At 39.7% G+C, this 23357-nt stretch overlaps 1 protein-coding gene across 11 annotated transcripts in view; it reads left to right on the plus strand.

The window, feature by feature from the left end:
* The window catches only part of LOC111244970 (uncharacterized), a 57037-nt gene that overhangs the window by 19100 nt on the left and 14580 nt on the right, over window positions 1-23357 (plus strand). For 6 of the 11 annotated variants that reach the window (XM_022793050.2, XM_086980220.1, XM_086980217.1 and 3 more), the window contains 3 exons: window positions 1848-1914; window positions 11008-11215; window positions 11361-11436. In XM_022793050.2, coding sequence (XP_022648785.1) covers window positions 1848-1914; window positions 11008-11215; window positions 11361-11436 — 351 coding nt within the window. Of the gene's footprint in view, window positions 1-1847; window positions 1915-11007; window positions 11216-11360; window positions 11437-11573; window positions 11711-17102; window positions 17630-23357 lie in introns of those variants that run through there. The other 5 variants (XM_086980257.1, XM_086980235.1, XM_086980246.1 and 2 more) reach the window with 3 other exon arrangements.

Here is a 23357-nt window from a genome sequence, read left to right on the forward strand (position 1 = left end):
GTCTAAACAGAAATCTTTCCTTAACAAGCGCCATCTCTGTAACACATAGCTGAACTATGTGGTGATACCATGGCTTGTCTTTTAATTTCGGCTATTCTGACACGTGTTAATTCTCCCAATAACTATAATGCTTCAATCTTGCTGCCGCAGCCAGGATCGTTGCCTTAAAAATAAGTTGTCAACATCATTTCTAATCTATTTATGCCAACTATCTTCGCTTGGTTGTTACTAATGTCCTAAATAATGCTAATACGGTATCGTATGAAAGGAAAGTCGTTCTTCCTTTTTTCCAATCGAATGCGCATCCTTTAGATTAGTTAACAGTCCTGCCTGTGCAGACCTCTGTGGTGAAATATGACAGATAAGCAACCACTGTTACAGTTAATACATACATTTGCATATGATGATTCATAGCCCTTCTGCAAACGTATCCGGTGCGGTGAAAGACCGATGAGGTGATTATGCATTCGGTCCGGGTGGACAAATTGTGTCAGTATGCGATTTCATAGCTTTATGGCCCCAATCGCACTCGTGATGTTTCCTAGTTCTTGGACATGATGAATCCTTGCAGTATCCCATTCGCTGTTGGGCGGTAAATTTGTACAATTACTGTCTATTCCGCTCTAGCTTTTAGCTACCGCTATTTGCTCAAGCTTTAGGGAATTTACGAATCCATCCGAATGAGCGGCATTTTTTTACGAGAGACAATTTCTAAGTAACACTTTTTGCTCAAACGCTTGTAACAGCCTTTATTAGCAGCTCGCATATGTTGGTGGCGTTATATGTTGCCACCAATACCGTTAGTAGTAGTTAATGGGTGTTGTTAGATCGTATGGACAGCCCGCCTCGCTTCTCCATCCCCCACGGGGTGCTTCGTGCCGGATTCTTGATTTCTCCAAAAACTCGACGACAACTGCGTTGTTGAATTTGTCTAAAATGAAGGCTTGTAAGTGACCGATGCGGCCAGGTCCCAAGAGTAGCTATCATATCAAAGGTAGCTGCATTGGTTAAGAAAACCCTATCCACTTCATGGACGCGTGACGGCGATCAACAGCATCTTTTCTTCAAAAGACACTACTATATAAATCCTTCTCCGAGAAGGATCAGGATAATATTTCTGTCCGAAGAGGTTTGCCGTACACTGAACGTGAGAGGTGCAAACAGACGTGATTTCCTGAATTTCTTCCACGTGCGACCACCAAACGTGTTCCTTGGCAAAAAACTATCCAGGAACCTTCAGAACGACCACAGTGTAATTCTTTAAGTTCATGTCGGCGTGGCTTCTGTGGGATAAACGCTTGTTTACTTCGAATCGTTTCGCCGTACACAATGAAGAACTCAGTGATTGGAGCACCTTTGTATTGTACTGTTTCCTCGGGCATGCCACTTTTAGGATCACCTAGAATTGCTCATTGGATTTCGCTTCAGGAAATCAACACCATCTCGTTCTGCTTCAAGCAGAGTATTCGCAGTTTCCCTTTCTTTTTCGGCATCTTTTCATAAATGTTGGTCCTTCGCGAGGAATACGGGACGAGAGCATTGACGTCGAAAACACGATCTAAAAATAATAAATTACTAAAATGATTTTTTGAAATAAAAAACTAAGCTTTTAACAAAGTGTTGATGTATTGACGACTATTAATAAACAGTTAATTTAAGCTGTAATAGCCATATATAGATCCCAACAAATCTACCGTAATACAATAGATGGTCATATAGTCTTACATCTCAGAGACAATGTTATGCGTGCACACAGAGTGTCCGGGCTGCCTAAATAAATATATATATAACGTAAAGTTAAAATGATGCCTAATGTTCGTTCTTTTATACTTTCTTTCTTGTTTCAGACGTGATTATTTCCACATTGGGAGAAGGGACATTTGGGAAGGTTGTCGAGGTGTTGGATGAAGAAACGTACGTATGTCTGAATTGGCTGATCTAGTTATATTACCCTTATACTGCTGCAGATTCTAAAACTATTTCGGATCATTGTTGACAGTTGCTTACAGTTGAGATACTGTCCTCAACCTAACAGCCAAGTACGTATTTCATTGGTACAATCTATTATGATTGAAAAGGCCATCAGTTCCGTCTATTTTATATACTGTTGCGTATTGCATAATAGAGCTAGAGCGCAAACCAAAGTGAGTCGAATAGAGCTACTTATATCCTTCATACCGTGCTAAACCCAGTCATCAAATACCGGAAAAAGCGGTTTTCAAACATTCTGGCTCAAACGTCCGTTATAGAATTCCTGCTACAGTTTTTAGCGTTTATAGTTTTAGTTTTACAAACTATGAGCAAAAGAAAAAGATACGTTAAAACCGACAACTCGGACCTAGGTTTCATGTTTTTATTAGGCACAACAAAGTTCATCTTTGAAAATTAGGATATGGGATGAATATATTCCGGAATACCATACTATTCCGGGCTATCAATTACAGCTTTGAGGCATGCAAAGCTTTCACTGGCAGTGACACTTGAACCTAGGTAAAGTTCAGGCGATGGCCGGCTGGATGAATGGACAGAGAAGGCCATGTTTAGAAATCGGTAGAACAATTCGCATAAGAGAACATAGAAATGCGCAACTTTTAACAAAAGATACGAAACAAGACGGGTCTCTCCACAGTGGGGAAGATACGTGCAGATATGAAGGAGTAATATTATCCGTAGAGCTTTCTGGATCTAGCGTTAAAGCAGCTTGTTTAAATGGATGTTCGCCTATAGCGTGTATTTACGCCCACGTTATCCCCAATGAGAAGTCATGATATCTATTTTCATGTCCATGATTCAAGTTACCACACCGGTTTTTTTTTTTTTGCACTGAACATACCACATGTGTTGTTATTTATCGCTTAAAAATATTAAATATTTTGAACAAAATAAAACGTTAAATTCATCTCCGCTCTGGGCTGGGCATGAATAGAGTAAAGAAACCCACAGTGTATATATAACAGCACGTTGCAATGCGCTATCACTAATAACAGTGTTATAGAGGTTTGGACAGGAAACATCGAAAAGGTGATTGTTACCTTTGTGACCTTAACATCGTTTCTTCGTCAGCTCTGGGTCGAAAGGCCGATCTCACGGTGGTTCCTATGAGCCCATGAAAGTTTTGGACACTCATCATCAGGATCCAATGAATGTCGCTGGGGTAGTGAAGCTGCAAATGGCTTAGAAGCCATACTTCGTAATCGAGTATTTTTCTAAGAACTGAATTCTGAATAGCTCCTTTCTCACGGTTCTAAAATTCTGTAGCTTGACGTCCGCGTGTGCATTGCTATGCTCCTTTACTGATGTAAAACGCTGCCGCGCATTTTCAGTAAAGGCCTTTCACTTCGTTATAAATATACGCGGTTATAAATAACCCTACCCCAAGTAACGTTTATATAACTTCTTATAGCATTTTGGAGGCGGCGTCTGGCGGTATATTCGAAATTCTACTTACAAATTTAAAATTACTCGATTTGCGTCATAGCACGAAGGCTCCTCAACGGTTCTCGCTAGTGGTAGGAAAGCCTGGCCTGTCAGCCTGATTCAGGTAACTCTATTAAAGACATCCTTACAGCGTTTAACGCGGCCGGTTGGAGAGCATTCTCATGAATCGTTTCTTGAATGTATTTGGCCAGCAGGCCGGCTTATTTAGGACGGAATTGACGTTACTTATTATTCCAAAGCCGATCGACCTAGCGTTCATTCTGATCCAAAGAGGATCGCTTTTGCGAAGTACATAGAAATTGAAACGATGGCATATCAAATCGTTTTCTCTAGCAATTTCTAAGAGTAATTTCAACATTGTGTTAAGATAAAACAAAAAAAAAAAATTGTTGAGATCGAGATTTTAAATGAAATTTAATTTTCGATAAAAATACCGAAACGTTTTTTCCACCGTGACTCTTCCGGTGCAAAGTCGAGCGATGTGAGCGATCTGCATCCAATTCCATTTCCCTGATTCGGTGAATCTATCAATTTACTTCAGTTACATGACTGTAATTACCCTATTATCCCGCTCGAGTGATAAGTCACGTCTAACATAATGTACGGTATCATTTCAATTGTATGCCCACTTTGTAGCACGTGAAGAAGTCAAAAAGTTTTCAATGTGGTCATTTTAATCCTCAAGCAATTCTCTAAGGGTAGACCAACTTTTCCAAATTGACATTACGCTTTATGGACAAAAACCTCCTACAGAAGATATCACTTATCGAGTGAGGAAGTACGAATTGTTCAGGTTTCGCTCATGACCAGAATTACTGAGAAAGTACCTTATCGAAGAAAGGTCTTGTATACATATAGGAGCTGATATGATTTGTACTTTAGCAATGTCCAACATTTTGGTTAAAGGAAAAAGAAAAATCAATATACGAATAAGCTGAAAAAGAGAGAAGAATTTCTATGGAAATTTTCCATATAGGCTGTTTACAGAAACTAAACAGTTGTTGAGCAAATTGCGTCTTCCATAGGTTAACATTGCACTCTGTGGGAAAGGTATTCATTCAGTTGATTTCAGCTTGCCATGACAACAACCAGGACGAGGCTCAGCCATCAATTGTCCAACACAACCACTTCGCAAAGTTAATTTGGGTTGCACAAGGACAGAGAGTTATTTCTACTAATGTACTTGATAGATCCGCGCGTTCATTTTGCCCTCAATTTGACCAATTTAATTCTTTGGTATTACATCAAGCCAATATCTTGAATTAGGTCGTTAAAGTATAGGATATATTTAGAAATAGTTATCCCGTTGCAATTACTCTGCCAGTTACCCTTTTGCATTGATTTTATCAATTTGTTCTATTTTGTTATAAGAACTATAGACTTGTCTCGCTCGCAGTATGTCAGCTTTTGACTTATTTTTCCCACGGCTTTGTAGTATCCACTCTGTTTCCGCGTTGCACGTAAATGGAATCAATTGTTGGCAGATTTCGGAAGGACACACTCGAATCGAATGGCCTTCGGCTCAAGTCGGCTAAATTATTGAATCGGCTCTTTAGACATAAATAAGCCTTAAAGTTTTCTAAAAAAATGATCGAAATAAAGATTTTCTTAATTTGCGACACGTCAACGCGGCTTTAATCATTCTGTCTTTATAATGAGTAGTTATAAATAAATTAAGTGAAGATAAAATGAATATTTCATAGTAATTCTATGTGTTTTGGTTGATTTGTGTACTTTATTCTCGGCACGTTACCAACTCTAAATAATTTTTCATCTTCTATATTTTTTTAATGTTTTGGCATTTTGTTGTGAAAATGACTTACAATATTTTTTTTTTTTAGGAAAATCAACACTTCAGTAACTGTTTTAACTTTCCAATTGGTACTTAACAAAAAACGCCCAGTAAACCGTCCAGGGTTATTTTGGAACAGCTTTTCATTCACTTTTATACACGAAGGAAATAAATGCTACATTAGATTTTTTTTATATGTTTTACGCGGAAATATAAATTTCAGTTATGGAAGGATAATGGCTCAGTTTGTCGAGATTTATCGATTAGGCAAGCAGTACGTGACGTATAAAAGAATGTTTCCCATATTTTGGCACGTTTCCCGAAAAATATCTCCGAAAACAATTTGCAAAAACAGTGTTGTCAAATTTCTAATTGGTGTATATTAGAAATTCGCTCAGTAAACCGTCCAGAATTTTCTCGAGACAAATTTTTACCTTATTGCCATATTGTCTTAAGAAAGCAAATGTTGCATTCGATTTCTCACCATTTTTACGCCAGGGTATCCAGTTTAAGTATAGCCATCTAGCGTAGCATTTTATAGCACGGCTCATCAATATTTATCGACTAATAGCAAAAAATACCCCTTCTACACAGATCTCCCTATAAATATCTCACCGCTGCTTTGTCAGAAAAAAAGTTTAAACTATTCTCATCAAAAGATAGTTCACATCAGCTTCTATAATTTACCTATAGATACCTGTAAAGGACTCAGAAGAAAAAAAAAAATAAAAACATGAAAAGCAATTTTACAAACGGGTTCTATAGTTAAATAGGCACCTTTAATGAAAGATCTGATCCATGCTTTACCTAGCGAAACAAATGATAGTGAAACTTCTGACCTAGAGCTTCACAGTTATCCTGTTGCGGTTTGAGGTTGCAGTTACCTCGTTACAGTAGTTCTTCTGATTTAGTCAATCTGCCGATGACCGTTAGAGTTACCTGTTGTAGTCTCATTGAAATATTCCAACCGTCTTGTTGGTGTGTCGCAGTTTGATATAATGTTTGATTTGTGTTGCATTTAATATAAGCCATTGCTCTACTGTAGATTTAGGCTTTTATGTTCGGCGCAGCTTTCTTGAAACCCTGCTATATCATTTTGTTGTCTTATTGCAACTTTCCGGTTATCGTTATTTTATACCTTTGATCTAGTCAATTTCGTACTTGGGATAAGCGATCCGTTAATTTTGTGCAATCATTCACCGAAAAAAATGTATTCGCACACTGAGATGGTTCATTCATTATTAATTATCATTCGATGGTCGGGAGGGGTAGCTCCATGACTCTAGGCACGATGCTTCCCAAGTAAGAAGAGTCTGTTAACATATAGTCTGCATCCTGCAACCCGATGTTCACAGAGATAATAAAGGCCCCAAAAAGTTCCTACCTACTAACTCGCTACGGTAGGCAATAAAGATGCCAAAACAGAGTCAGTTTCTTCAAGCTATCAGGGCGTTGTGTGGAGAATAGATAAATTCCCCCGTAAAATAAGACCTGGCAGGCCACAACAAATACTGTTGAATAGCTAAGAAAACATTTTTATTAGTGAAGAGATTGCCTACTACTGAGGTACTCGTTGTAGGTTCATTTTTAACTCTTGCCTGTAAGTCTATCCGTTTGTAGTATCAGAAGTGCTGCGAGGAGGCCAGTTCAACGATGTGTTGCAAGCCTTCACTATAAAACCCTGCGAATTATGCTTCTGGTGGCGATGCTGCCTTTGCGGAACGCTTTCTCAGGGTTATTTATCCTCGAGCGGTGCTAAGAGCTACGAAAAGTTAACCGTGTTTGAACATGGGTTGTCTCAGAGGAAAAGGCTATCCGTGATTTGTCCTCGCATTGTGTGGGTAGTCATGACGAGGCATGGTTACATCGGAAATTGCCCGCGGCTAGGTTCTACGTCAGCGCCTTTCAAAAGAGCGACTCTTTGAATTGTATCGTTGTTATTTCGGTGGCAATGAGATGCTCATGCATGACTATCCTAGCTCCATTGCATGGTCTCGTAGGGTTGAGGGTCCTCATCAGGATGATCGGGGCGCTGTACCGATGTCGGGATTGTCAAGAAATTCAGTCGTGGAGTAAGTCGCGTCGGTATTTCCTAGGACTTGACTGGAGGCTTGGTAAACTGTAGTCTCTTGAGGAAATCGACTGACGTAAAAATTATCATTATTTTGGACTGCTAGATATTAATGTGCATGTTGTTGAAAATGTGTGAAATAAAGCGTAGAACGAAAGACGTAGGTAAATCACGTCGATGCTCTATGCCGTAGGAGTGCGCTGTATAACACTGTTGGCATGCAAAATAATGGTAATGCGAGCGGTTTTTGGGTACCTAGCAGAGGCTACAAGTAGCCAACATCAGCTGCTGTAAGGCACAGGTTAGCGGCCGGGTAATGTATCGTGAAGGTCCCTTAGAGATGGGAGCATTTTTAATATATGCATTACGGCCACAGTTGACAATAGTTAAGAGCTGCCGGAAGTGCTCAGGGTACACCGTCAAGGTTCTGTCGCACGTCACGGAGCGATCGCTCAACGGGCTTAAAGACTTTTGCATTGAATCTGGGGCACTCGTTCTTTACAATAAACGCCGTTTAGCTGAGGTGGTCAACTACTCCCGGGTCTTGCTAAGGCTGCGTACTGCGCTCTCGTCGACATGAAGGAGAATCTCGAAACGAGAGCGCGCAGTGCGGACACGAAGCATAAACATTGCAGCGATGTCTAAAGAGACAACTGCAAGCGTTACTTTTGCGCAAACGAAGTATGTTTATGAGGTAGGTTTTATGCGTACCTACTAGCGCGTTGAGAAAGGTCATTTTGCCAACATTTGCCTCTAAACAAGCGCAGAACCCAAATTGGACTTCTTTCTGGACGTTAGGAGTTTTTCGTGTGTTAGTTATATTTAAATTCCTTATTGATCTAAACGTTCACAACGTTCGTTTAGTTTTCTTATCGGTAAGGATAGTTGAAGTCGTGTGAATTCTTGGTGTATTCTGTCGACCTGGTTTGAAGAAATCCCAAATTGCCTATGGCACATGTATGGTATCGGCATGTGCCGTCATCTAGTTTCAGTGTTCGTCTTCTCGGAAGAGCATCTAGACTCCCTCGAGCATGGTAGCTTGACGTGCGTCGCATGCTTTAAATGCATCTACCGTTGTAGGCCAACGGAAGTGATAGAGCAGGAGGTTTAAGTAATAAATCTCGTCCCAACGGGCGTTAACTGTGCAGATGCAACCAAGGACATTTGCTAACAAGTATATTGGGAAGTGGGTGATCCAGGAACCCTGCCTCCGTTTCGCCACTGGTTATTTGTCGCGTAGAACTTAACACTACCCAACGTTGAGATACTTATCTCAATATAGGGTAATGTTTGAGCGAACGGATATTGTTCGCAAAGCGTCATCAATGTACTGAGCTTCGTAGGCAATCTCCGAAGCTCAAGGTTATGTGCTCTCGTGGAAAAACATTTGCTGCTTTTGCGGTGAGTGCAGATAAAGTTCCTCAATATAAGGGTGTCATCTGTGAAGCGGAAAATTTCTGTACCCGGAAGCGAAAGCCCCAGGTCCTGTCGGGCTGCGTGACAAGCTAACAGGGTCTGACGTATCGAACGTTATGATTCTTATCTATCTCTTCAACCTTAAAGATAGCTTTGCCCCTACCCTTTAGTTCGTACATTATAATATATTGAATCGACTTAACAGAAGAGCATATTTTGATGTTCAAACGGCAGTCGAAGGCTTCTAGAAGGTCGATGTTGTACGGAACCACCCACTGCGATGCGATGGTATGGTTAACATGTTTCCGGCCATTTTTATAGCTCACGAAGCCGTTCATGTTGCGGATCGATGTCTACTCGTCGGATGAACATTGTCGGCGTACAATGTGCGTTGTGTGTAGGGGTTGGCGTATTTCATTGGAAATCTCATTGTGAACTGATTGTGACAAATGCGCAAAGCTGTGCACAGTTGTGCCTACTCAAACAAAAAAATAAGGGCGAGCGTTTTTTTCGTTGTCACTCTTATTTATTTCATGGAAATGAACAAACGCCTAAACGAATTCTTTGGAGTCACTTCTCTTAGGTATAAGATCACACATTATGCCCCCTCTAAGAACCTAAGCAAGGGGTCTTACCAGATTTATCTGGGTCTTCTCCAACAAGTCTATGAAATGGCACAGAAACGACTCAACCAACTATTAAACTTAAATCGTTTTTCTCCCTAATACCTAATTTTCCTATTATTATTATTAACTGCTAGCAATCAGTTTTGCCCACGCTGAAACAGCGCGGTATATACTTTTTACTTCTGGTTGTTATGGCAGTACATTCAAAGAGATACACATTTCTCACCCCTCTAACTATGTATGTATGTATGGTTCGCCCTTAGCAGCAAGCTTTCACGTTCGTCAGCGTCGTTGCTTTAGCCGATCTGATGTCGTATTCAGAAATTATAGGAGACTAACATTACACTTCAAAGCAAATGCAAAATTTTCCCTGTAGCGCAGCAATATTTGGCCAGTCAGCTCCATCTTCTACTGCGCTTCTTCCAGGGCGAACCTATATTACCTGCAAAAAATCAATCCGATCCGTTTGCCCATATGTTTCAAGACTGTTACTAGGGCGGGGCAAATCGCGTATTTTTGGCAAACGTTTCAGCAATATGAATTCTGAAAAGATTACTCGGAGAGTTCAAAGGAACTGGTTCGATTATTGATGTCCAACCATCGACACGTGTTTGTCTAGGTCATTCAACAGAGAAAATTACAGCTGTTCATTATACAGAAGCCGCAAATCCTGGAACATCCATTCAGTATCGTTCTCAAACATGCAACGCTTCAACACGCTCAAAGAAAAACAAATGATTTAGGTCCTTAGGCTTACAAAATCCAGCTCACCTGACAGACAAATCATGCGCAGCAAAAACAGATCATCAGTTGAGCAATTAATCAACGACGGCTAAACAATGAGACCTCCAGCAAAATTGTACTCGCCTATGAGGCCCATAATCATCTCCATGATCTCGTAAACATTTAAAATTATGACGCTTGCTATGAAGAAAACCTACTTGTCTTTTACGAGATGAAAACGTCACTGTTTTGTACGGATTTTAAGCTATGGGCATTACTAGACCATTTGTTCTATAAAAACCCTGCCGGAAATGTAAAAAAAGTCAGGACGCGGCAATTTAGTTTTTGTGCCAAAAGTGGGTAGTATGGATCTCAAAGACACGTACCTCCGACAGAATGATTCCACTTGTCATATATCATAAAAAACATTGAATATTATTGCACAATACATTCCCTGGCCATATGATCTCCTTTTAAGACTGCTAGAATTAGCCGTCTTTATCGTACAGCTCGATGTTTTCAAACTTCTTGGGTTTTTCAAGAGATTATGTCGCCCTTAAACTTCGACGGAAAAGACCAGCTGCCACAATTATGCCAAACCATCACTGATAATTTATGTCCTTGCGTCTATTTACAGTATACCGTATCGGAAAGTAATAATACTTTGTTGATTACTCGGTCACAGTGTTTTTATGTATGTCAATGTTTCGTTTTTTAGCCAGAGCTTTTACTGCCCAAACCACTACGCTAACTATTTTAACAATAACTTAAACAATATAATTTATGAGCAAGTGCAACAATAATAACTATTATTATTATTATTATTAATAGAACTTCTACTGATGTCGTTTATGTGTGTTTCTTGTTTTTTCATGCCTATTATGCACCTGATATGACGCATACAAAACAATGCTTTACCATAAATTACCGCTATCCACCAGTGACCAGAAGTTAGCACTAAAGGTAATCAAGAACGTAGACAAGTATCGTGAGGCAGCCAAGTTAGAAATAAACGTGTTGGAAAAATTGCGCCAAGGTAGAGAGCCAGCCCTCCAAACTCTCTGCGTACGGATGCTTGACTGGTTCGACTACTTCGGTCATATGTGTATATTATTTGAAATGCTGGGGATATCCGTCTTCGACTTTCTTGTAAGTACGATTTCAGTAACGCTAGGTTAAATGAGAGTAGTTACGACTAAACTAATAGAATCAACAACACATTTTTTTAGAAACGTATCCATCAGCTGTTAATCAATAAGTTATTAAGTTATTCAACTGAATGTGATTGTTTCAGAAAGAAAATCATTACCAGCCCTATCCCTTAGATCAAGTCCGACACATTGGATATCAGCTCATACTTTCCGTAATGCGTGAGTAGAATATCGTCATAATTGCAATTCACAATAAATATTTTAACTATTTTTTAGTAAATAACCCAGTTCACGAACCCGGTTGGAGACTTTACGGATATTTCTCTGCTGTGATTCTAAAAGGCATTTCTTGCTTTTTAGTTATCGTTCTGTAACTCTGCTTTGTGGGCATCCCAAAGGTAATGAGGTTCCTCTAAGTTAGAGAAATCCGATCGAGCACCATGAGAATTACTCTGATGGTTCCTATGCCACTGTGGAAAACCGGATGGTCAAGGTACACGGTAACACGCAACAATTACTGTCCTATATGAACTTATGTTTTCTATGTGCCCTGTCACTTTCTACTGTTCCGTTATCGTTAAGATGTTGTCTTAAAAAGAAGCGAGGAGGTTATGCTAGTAGTAGCTAAATCAAAGGCGTGCGGTTAAAAGGTCGTCCTTTCTTAGAGAGAGAAAGTTAACTACTTCCTTATTGCATGCAGACATACATACACACTATTTCCTTGTGTTTACTGCAGTTCGAATAATTTCTCCGTCACCTTCGTGAGTCCCTCTATTCGACGGACGATGTTCGTTTTGATGATCATGAAAAACTGGACATTAAAAACGATGCTAGCGTTTCATTTTTGATACCCAGTTATCTAGTTCGGTCACTTGGTCGTTGTGGCAGGAAAAGAGCTATCTGGTACTTAAAAAGTTTTGGCGAATTTGACCGTCTGGCCGCTGTGGTGAATAGCAGTGCCATCTGATACATGAAAGCTTTGGCCGTCTGGCTGTTGTGACAGGAAATGCTTCCATCTAGTACCTGAAAGATACTGCTAAGGCTGCTAAAGCCTGATTTCCAGTGGGGAGCCAAACAAAAGTAGCAGGATATAAGAAATCTCTAAAAGCCAACAATATTCTGGGGGGGGGGGGGGGCAAAAAAGAAGACCCAAACGAATACCACGCAGGGGCTGCGAGTTATGAGTATTAGTACACCAAGGAGAAAGAGTTTACAAATGAAAGCTGAGCATCCCAAATCGATACGAACGAAGCTCGTCGAGCAAGGTCCAAGCAGATGTTGAAACAATGTTCGTGGTAGTACTCACAGAACCGTAGAAGCAAAAGGTCCAAGAGCCACGAATTGGCTCAAGCTAATTTCAGGCTTGTGTCCTTAATTAGACGTAGCATGTAAGGCAGCGCTGAGAGCTGTGATATTAACTACCAATATCGATCTATGTCATCGTTGTGCTCGCTGCCCACAGATAGCAAGTGGTTTTGTCAAGTCACCTATCCTACAATTGGTGGTCAATACACTCGGGGTCACTAATGCACGGAATGTAGAATTTTTCAAAATCGTAATCGACTTTGCAAATATTATTTACAATTTTTAAAATAATTTTTGCTTTTTTTAACCGTTTTTAAAAAACAAGTTCGTTTATAAAACTCTAATTGGAATATGAAATATTATATTTCCTATATTTACATATCTAGATAAATAATGATGTACTCGATAGCTAAATTTTCATATAATGGTTGTAAGCGGCAATTGTTTTGACGCCACTAATGCGAGGTTTATGTATGCGAGGTATTTCAGAACTATGTGTTGACCATAACATATATCAGAACGAGCAGTAGATGTAATGTAACTCTTCGAGCCGTCTTCCAAATTAAGAACATTATAGTAGAACTTACTTGCTTTCAATACCCCTACATACAGGGTTTCTTATTGATATTGCTTTTTCTTTCGCTGTAGCGTATGTTCCTAAAATGTTTTGCTATACCTAGTATTCCAGTCACACGAAGCTATTCCTAAAAATTGCACGCACACTTCATACAAAACCCTTTCGGTGACACTGTCCCATGGCTGCTGAAAGTATCGAAGAATTACTTTCCTGTATTGAGCTGATCTGGTTTTACTTTTTTGCCTGTTGGTCGATAATTTTACCAGCACTATTTTGGGCCTCGATCCGCCGGCGTCAATAAAAATAGGCCCTTCAATTTTTTGCTCATACGTTTTCACTGCCGAACGTCGGCCTCGCGCGTATTGCGGTGAGTCATTCGAATATAAAAGTTGTTAGCAACGAAAATCTGTTGGCCTGATTTCAGCCCACGTTTTTTTTGTACAATTAGCACTTTCTTACCCTTTAATTCACGATTAGGTTACACAAGCTCAAAGCGGAGCCTTGAAAATAATAGTGTGTCGTGTTCTGTCTAATCCTTATAGTGAAAAGATTCTCATGCACGAGTTTTAAGATTAAAATAAACTTTATGCAAAAATATAAGCCTTAAGGCCACTGAGTTCTAATTTGAAGAGACTGAGATCAACCAGGAATTTTCCGAGTCTCATGCAATATACAACTATTAACTAACTAGCCTAACATAGCGACAACAACAACAGCAGGGCAATCTTAAACAATCTGGGCAAAATAGTTTTTGATTTTCGATGCAACAAGTATGTCGTGAAGAGTTTCACAGGTAGCTATTCAGTTGATTCAGCTAACAACGCTGTACGGTCATGCTAAAGAAGACACCTGAAAGGCTAACGGCGTTGATGAAGACCTGATGTTGTTTCGTTTGTGATAGACGTATACATTGATTTGTGCAAGTCAGGCCTTTGTAACTGTGAAACGCAGAGAATGTCAGACTCACTTTGATGCACGAATCGACGGATAGATATTTGTCTAATTGGTACAGCATTGCGCCATTAATACACATGTACATGAGTTAATGTTTCACCTAAAATTACAAGCGCATACGTAATAATGGGTTTAAGAAGGGATCTATAAAATACATGTTGGGCAAATTTCTAGTCCGAAAACTAGAGAGTATAGCAATGTCGCCATTGCGCTTTAGCCCAATTTAAGAAAATGACTAACCCAGTGTATTCGATGTCCAAACCTTAAGTGAGAATAATTTCGCAATGAACTTAAATGAGTGTGCGTTACTATAACATTGGAGAGTTTCAAAGACGACGTATTTCTTAAAGTATGAGACAAAAAAGCGTACCACATCAATCATAGCGCGTTGTCTTCTAGCCCATATGTCTTATCAATTTCCTATCGCGAGAATGTGAAGCTCTGTACCTTGAAAGTTTACGAAATGCCCGTATTTTGCACATGTAGCATAGCTGACAATAAGACTTATCGTGTCGCCCTGTTTTTAGCCACTAATATGCTAATTTGGTGAGAAAACAATTTCAACCTCAGTTAGTTTGAGGACACACAGTTGCGGCGAGAGGATCGTATATTAAATACGTAGGACGTTTTTAAAAATCGAACGAAACAAAGCATGTACAGGTTCAACAATTAATGCCTTCCAGAGGTTGAGGGACCTTATACTTTTGAGAAAAAATATGCTTGATAAGAACTACATATAATACTACAGAACTTTAAACATAAAGGTTTTCTGAAATTGGTCAGGAGAAGCGTTGTAGCCAGTTGTACCAATGCCGATAACGATACAGCAGGTGGGTAGAATGTTTCGATAACTAGAAAAACTTAATGTCATAGATAAATTTCTAATACTTTTAATAAAACAACTCACGCAGTGTGGCATAACAATAAACATCATCCGAGTCGCACCTATCTGCACGGCAGAAATTATTTTGTATGGAGGTATGACATGAAAGGTTTTTTGGTCTCTCATTCTTGGTCTCGTATTATATTGTGTATCCGTTTAATATTCAGTCAATTAGTTTTGTGACATCGGGAAAACTGTTTTGTAGAGCTCAAAGTGAGCATGATAGAAACGGGATTACAAAAGTGCATGAATTCTGCTAATGTGTAGAGGTTAAAACGATGCTAACAAAAGAAATGCGAGCAGTGGGAAGTAGGCGCTGAAGACTGGAAGGTCGTCCCCTTGAGAAGCCTCATGTTCAACATTCAACAGCACGACATACAGGTCTTCCTAAGCACATATCTCTTTTTGAAACATGAAATTCCTAAAGCTTCGAAAAGGACCCATTATCTATCCCTAAATGTTTGCGTTTTTCACTTTGAAACGAAGGTCCCCTCTTTGGCCTGCGATATAGTATCAGTGAAATCCATTTTGCTTGAAAGAACTTACCAAGTTGATACGTATGTTGTAAAATCCAGGACGAAGTGCGATCCGTTGGAATGGATGTCTTCTAGGTAGACATTTTTTAATCATTCTATAGGATGACACGTTTTATCCCTCTAGGTCTTCATCAAATAGGAATAAAAGCAAGCTTTCTTCTTGGAGACTAATGTCGCCAATGGGCGTTGTGTTATATGTATGTATATGAAACAGTTATCAACTGAATCGAGACAAATCATCAGAAGGCTGCTCGTTCTGCTAAAATAATTTTTGGTCTCGTTTTTTTGGGTAAGAAAAATCGCGAAGGTTCTATTATAGACAATTTAGTGACGTTTGAGAGGAATATAGGCGTAGTCCGACACAACAAAATAGCACTGCATGAGGTAACTCTATTAAATCGTAGCTCTTAATATCGAGTGTTTCGTATAGCCTTGTGCCAGTTTGCCTTGCGCAAGTATCGACGACGTTCTACAGATGTAATACTTATGTTTAATCTAGTGATGCAGCGATATTTGGCTTGTGTAAATGTATGTTCTAACAGGGAGCGATTAGATTTTTCCTAGTTTCAGCCCCGTGTTCAAAATAGGCACGAAATACCGTCCGACGAGTTGGCCAGTTGTGTTACAAGTTTAGCATTACCGTCTACGAAAGCTCCTACTTACATTTTGTAAAATTAAAAAAACAGTATTGCAGAAACTCCATCGTGAAAAAAAAAACAGGCCTGAAAGCGCGATTCTAAGTTAGCCACGATCATTACTAATTTGGACCAAACAGTGCACAAGTTTAGAACCCTAGCTGTGTACAAAAGTTTCTGTGAAAACCTATATTAGGCCAGGTAAGGGTTATAGGCTAGCGTCTTTGTTTTGAACGAAACAAGAAAACTGTAGCTCTGGCCAATACCATATCATTGATTAGTCAATTTCGTCACAATGTGTCCGCATATAGCGCTTATGGGCGACTATAATTTACGATCGGAACATTTGCTATTACGTTTTTTTCTGGATTAATAAAGAATGTTGTCAATTCACCGATTTCAATCTAAAGCTGAAAAGCTCGTAGGGGTTGAGCTCCTTAATGGGACCAATGACATCTAGCGACAACCAACTTAAACGAAACCAAAGGCTGAAAAAAAAAGCCGCGATAAGGTTTTCGTCTGAATACCGGACGCTATGGAAGCATGTATTTAGGAATCTCTTAGACACCTACGAAACTTATCTTTCCAATAGCCCAATAGAGAGAACATAGATTTGCCGATAAACGGTGGCTTCGTCCGCCTAAAAAAACCGTACTATTAAAAACGCATTTAGGGACGCTCCATTTTATGTCCAAAAAATTTAACAGCAGTACCCTAATTACTTAACTTGAACGCACTAATCGACCACACTTGTTTGAACATTACAAACTAAAAAAATCACATTCGTGGATCGTTATTAAGGCAAAAACTCTAAGCGTCATAATTAGCTGAAAAAAACGTACATTGGCGCTAACTGTTGGGTCGGCACTGAACAAAGGCGCCAGCGGCACCACATCCGCCGTCGATAGTCACAGTGAAATTGTACCGTTTCGATTCAATTGCAGTGCGGTTTGCTAAGACGGTGGCGGATTGAGCCATTAAGAGGTTACTCTGAACGCTTCGAACGAATCAAGATTTCATTTGCCAGAACATTTCGTGGGGGTAGGTTGAGTGGGAATCGAAAGGCTTACCCTGGGATATGTCCAGGAATAACCTCGAAATTGATCCAACGGCTTTGATTTTTGACGCGTTGACTTCGGCCAATGACAAAGCTTTCTCGCGAACGGCTCATTTTCATTCTTAGAAAATTCAAAAACGCCTACTCTGAATGGTAAGTTAAACAATATGCTTCAGTGGGCAGTGCTACCGACTTCAATCGATCAGTATAAAAGGTCGAGGCGTATTGAACGGATTGAATGTGCGGATGCACGGTACACTTCACTATGGCTCACTCACTGGCGGCTGCGCGTTGTTCGACAAGGAATATAGATTCGAAAGAAGACATTTTCAAGAACAACGCTTGAATGAGAAACCTATTAGAGAATATTTGAAGGACACTTCTGGGACAGCATCGACGGCTGCGAATTACGGAGGGCAAGAGTCAACAGTCGGCAACTCGATTCGGCTGGGATATGCGTGTACGGTATGTAATATATAGATCTGTTCCAGTGTCGAAGAGACTGCAAATCGCCCCGAAGAGTGTGTCTAACGGAAAGACTTTGTCAGTATCAATTCGTATATATAAAAATAATTTTCTCGATAGCAATTAAAAAAATGTTCCCAAAAATTTGTGCCATGTGTGTGGCACGGGAGCGCCACCACATTGTGGCTGTTCCGAAGGATCAGGCAAGCGCTTTTGCTTATGTTTAGACCGTTTTTGCTACTAAGGAAGCGCGCAGGATGGCAGAATTACTAAGCAATTATGAACTTAGACATTCGAATGCGAGAAGCAACGATCACTCGGTTTCGTCTTATTGTTTTTTTTCGAACATTTTCGATTTTCTCGGAACAAACAAATACAAAATGTTACTCTTCATATCGGACTACCTTGAAATTTGTTCGACAAAGCGTTGCCTATTCCAAGTGAGCTAACCTAAACACATCTTATCAGTTAAACTGGAAAATCTATGATCTCTAGAAGGAAATAGATAGTGGGATACGCCAGTCTAATTTTTTGACTTAGGTTGAAAAGTCCGATATCGCTGTTAGTTACTCCTTTGAACGGCTGTTTCCCCACAGTGAAGCCAAGTGTGCTGGATCCCAGCGCGACGCGAAATGTGCCTATGCCCAGATTCGAACCCACACCAAAACGTGTTTCTAAGATCAGCAGGCAAATATGTTACCCATCAAGCTATGACGGGAATGTGGTGATCCACCAGCTGCTATTCATCATCATCAGAAAAGTCTTATAGCAACGAGAACTTACCCTAAGAAAAGCGGGTGAAAACCACTGTTGGATATCTCTTTGCTTAATCCAAAGAGTTATTGAATCACGGCGATGAGATCTAATGTCACTAAATTGCTGGACTATGTGTTTTTGATTGCCGTACGTACATTGTTTCGTATTATATAGCATCAGATGTCCTTGATGTCCACTGCAAACACAACAATTACGTTATGTCTGAGCCTAGTCGACACTGCCACTGAATGCCCTCTATGCCCTGAATGCTAGAGATTCACTTATATCTCATCTGCGGTGACCGCATACTCCACACGGTTTTTCTGTTGAGTCAAGTTCCGCAAATCGCCCACAGGGCTCGCTACATCCATTTCATCTGCTATTTCCTCTGCTAACGGCGCATAATTAAAAAAACTGTTCAATTTCAAAATTCGCTTGTTATAGCCTAACATTGTGTTCGCAGTCACATTTGTTTATTTTTCAACCGATTTATTCTGTAAGTTTTCAGGTTTGGTGTTAAAATACTAAATTCAGCTATATCTTGAAACATTCTTTACTGACCAAGGCGGTTACAACTTTCACTTGCTAGGAATCTATCTAAACGGTGTCTGGACAAAAGAACCTCCCATTCAGGCTTTTTTTGCAGGTTTCGTAATCATTGTCTTGTGCGCCTTGGCATTGTTATAAAGCAATGTAAATTTGCATCGTGTATCGAGTCCCTTTTATTAGATAGCCTCATTTACTCGAAATTATTGAGCGATATACAGATCCGTGTTGATTATCTTCTTAGACATTTCCCAGCGTATAGTACCCTTCTACTTCATCAAACAGAACCTAGCTTCCTACGAAGATCTGACTTATCTCAGAACTTAGGCGTATCTTTCCAAAGTATTCATTCCTTTCTGTTTTATATCGATGTGAAGAAAACACTTTTCGACATCGCTGATAATTCCTACTATTATTGTGAGGTTGCTCGGTGACGGGCGAGATATTCAGAGACAATAAGTTTCACAGATCACCAAAGCTTCTGGTTTTGAATAAATATCATAAGTCTAAAGTGCCCAGTTTATTTTCATGCTTTCATGATTAATATTGTATTTCTTAGGTGTCATCAGCGTTTAAAAGTGCCTTTAGTCGATCCTCAGCGACTTCAAATGGCCGAATGGGCGGGGTGCACTCGATTTTCTTATTTATCCATCCTGCATTACTCACAAAGAGGTGGCGCGGGGCAAACTACACAGTCTACCGGCAAAGTTCGCAAGGCTAATCGATATATTTTAAGTACAATGACGTTATTAAAAGCAGTACCGTCAGGTGACAATGATTTGGGGAAGCTGATATCCATCCTGCTTAATATAATATTATAATACAGTTTAGGATTCAATGTTTCAAACCGTGCAGGGCCTACTTGGGTTCCTAGAAGAATAACAGCAGTCTATTAGATGCAGATATCGTTAGGGGTTCGGGAACATATGTATACAATATCCTATTTTTCCTTTTTCTTCGAAGCATGCTTGTGCTTTCATATCAGCATAAGCTCAACCTGCGCACAAAGTAGAGTTGCTGCGGTAATGGCGTAATTTTAGAAGAGAGTTCTATTTTAGGATCTCGCAGGTCCATTATATATTCTAAGTATAAATGTATGACTTATCAACCAGAGCATTATTGCCTTGTTTCGTCTGGTTTGAACTGAGTATTTTGTAGGTTAAGCCACTCCTCATATTTGCTCCGCCTTATTTACAAGACGAAGTTGCATTTATGTATATATATATATATATATGTTTGTATTTAGGAGTAATCGGGACTTATATTGGTGGGCTGTTTTACCGCAACGTGTAGCGTTCATTCTTCTGTCGTGATAGTAGAGAAAAACTAGGTCTTCATTAAGCGATGCAGGCGTACTATAGGCAAACCAAACGGTTAGTTTTTGAAATATGAGAGAGGATTAATTATGGTCGGCTGTTTTTGTACCGAACAAAGTCCTACTTAAATTATTACCTCGATAACACCGGACACCGATGCCGTTATCAGTCCCAAATAGGAGCAAGTGTAGCTTTATGGACTTAAATTTTCTAAATGTTACAGTTAAGAACTTCTTTATTTTGTAGCCTAAAATGTAGAAGTACTAAATCACTGATTTTCGAGAAATTACCAGTTAATAAATATGTCGCTTGCTTATATTGTGCCACCTGGTGGGGCTATATGAACCACTAATGATCCCGTTCAAAGATGTCAATTAAAGTTATGCAAGCGGTCAAGTATCGCGCTTCTGACCTTTTCCTGACAAGATTTCCAAAATATAGGATTGTTTTTCTAAGAGAACAGATATTCATATACAACTAAACAGCACATTCATTTTTAAAAATTAAAAAAAAAAGATTTTGGAGCCATAAGGAATGATTAATGGCTGTGTCAAATATTGTGATCCTTTGATCCTTCGCAGCCAGTGACAAGGTGCTGTTGCGCTGTACAGAGCGCAGAGTACAGAGAGCCCCGTCTAAAAGCTATAGCTTGTCTAGGTGCTGTGGAGAACGTGTAACAATGTCAACGCCATTCACTAAAGCTAGTTTGACCGCGTTTAGACCTGTTCGCGTCTCATGCTCATCTACGATTAGCAGACATGGTTTGTTTACGAGACAACAAATCACGACAAAACGCTCAACACAGCCTTAAAACATTCCCTTTGCAACCACTTGGACGAGTTTGCATTCGAAGAAACACCAAACACGACTCGAGCTTGCGGGAAAGCAGGACAACGAGCATTCTGACACGATACAGTGATGTCAATTTAAAAAGTAGTTTCGTTCCTTCAGGCGCAGCTACTTTTGAAGGGTTTATTACCGCAGGAAATCATCTTGACTAAAAATATTTAAAAGGGTAAAGTTGTACGACTCCATTAAGATTTGCATGTTTCTAGCGAAAACTTTGACCGCTTCCTTATTAGAGTCCATTATCCGTGCCAAAGGACTTCTGTTCGGCTTGCCCCAACGAAGACTGATCGTGTAGCGATAGGAAAACCATTATTCAATTTTCCCTGCAGCCCTTCAGATCATGATGCCGACTGCTCTACGTTTAGTCACTGGGTAAATTTGTCCGAAATTAGCCTCTTTTGGCTTGACTATGGTACAAGCTCGAATGATTCTTGTGCATTGGGCAAAGTGCGCCGCTAATATAGCCTACTGACATGCGTCAAACGTACGACGTGAACAAGGTAAAGAGAGCTCGTTTGCAGCTTTTTCCATAGCCTTAAACTGAAATTGCCCATCCCAAATTCGCGAGCTCTCTTCCTAACGGAAAGGACTCTATCTATAATAGTTGCCACTGCTTCCTGCGCAGTCATAGCTTGCATTCTGTCTCTATCAGCTTTCTTTTTTGCGTACACATAATATCAAGATTTCGAGTCCACTAGTAGTTAACCCCTCTACGAAACTAGGCAAGGAATGTGATCTCGATCGTTTCTTCACAACAAGTGACGATAAAAGGTACCGGAACAGGTTAGTTTAAATTGTTGTATGATGTATAACATGAAAGACCGTAACGATGTTAAAGGGACATAGCACTTAGACATTTGATAGATTTGCTGGTAAAATTGCGCGTTCTCGATGATGCCTCATAACGCATGGTTGTTTCACTGTTATATAAATCGGCCGAATGGTCTTAAAGCGGCAAGCACGCGTGCAGAATTTTAAAAAAACATAATATTTTAACCTTTCTTATATTGAATATTTCAAGTCACTATTTAGTGCTAACAATTTACCTCTAATTAGCAAGATAAAGCAAATCAACGACATTATTCAAAGGAAACTTGATGTTTTTATTTCGTTTCCTATAAGCTGGAAATCATACTAGCCTATATAGCTTCACCTCTCCTTGGCAAATATATAGCCCTCAGGGTGAAAATGTAACGTTGAAGTAACGACATTTATCAAGTGTAAGTTGCTTTCAATTTAGAGTTGAAAATGTAGCATTGAGACAGCTGAAATTGTAGTTGAAAAACGAGGCCGCTACTTCACTTTTGTATTGTTATTAGGTCTTGATAAAATGCGAAAAAAATACATAGCTTTTCTATACAGCACAACTTTTTAGGATCTTATTGCAGAGAAAAGATTCAAAAATTTGAATTACGCAAAATTTCTGATCCGATCCACTTAACTACATCCAAAAAAAATTAATGTGTTTTGAGAATTTCAAAGCAACGTTCGCTGGCTGCTCAAATCGCTCCCCTGTCCCCCACATCTCCTAAAGATTCTGAAGAAAACATCTGTATCCAGGATAGAAGGTTCACAATAGGAGGTTAGATTGAAAAAGTCAAAGAGAGCACCAAAAAACCATTTCGCTATTTCAAAGAAACTGGAGGCTGTTTTCGGGATGTGGTTATTTTATCCATTATGTGTCGTTCATGCGGGTCACAATTATGTTCGAATTCTCGCGCCATATTGCATTCGCCTGACCATTTGCTTTGTTAGGATCGTTGGTCTGCCGTTAGCGAACATTTTGGCGAGACCCTAACGAGCCTTGACGTACCAGTGTTATTGCTCTACATTGTTTCATCTACTTTGTTAGTTCGTTAGAAAAGTTATTCGTGGATCAGGAGATGAAACTTTTGTAAGCCTTGAATTTAAGCACTATGCGTACCTAGATGCAAGCACATCAAGTAAACAGATCCGCCACAGATGTGATGGCGACCCAGGCAACGGTTTCATCCACATTTCATTCAAATAATTTTTATTTAGATACAAAAGACAGCCACTTGGTCTTCTCGGATTTATGCCGAACGTACCATACGGGTGGTACATAAAAATCGTTGTTGATTGATTGAAATGATCCTTCTTCCCTAAACGGTTTTAAGTGGATTGAAATGTCTGCTTGTTACACAACCACGTTTCACCATTGCGAATTTGTTCCGTAAACCACGAGTAGTAAACCGTTTATGAGGACAAACACAGTAATTCGGTTAATTCGTGCCCATCAC

This window comes from Varroa destructor, unplaced genomic scaffold (assembly GCF_002443255.2).
Source record: "Varroa destructor unplaced genomic scaffold, Vdes_3.0 BEIS01000001.1, whole genome shotgun sequence".
NCBI lineage: Eukaryota > Metazoa > Arthropoda > Arachnida > Mesostigmata > Varroidae > Varroa > Varroa destructor.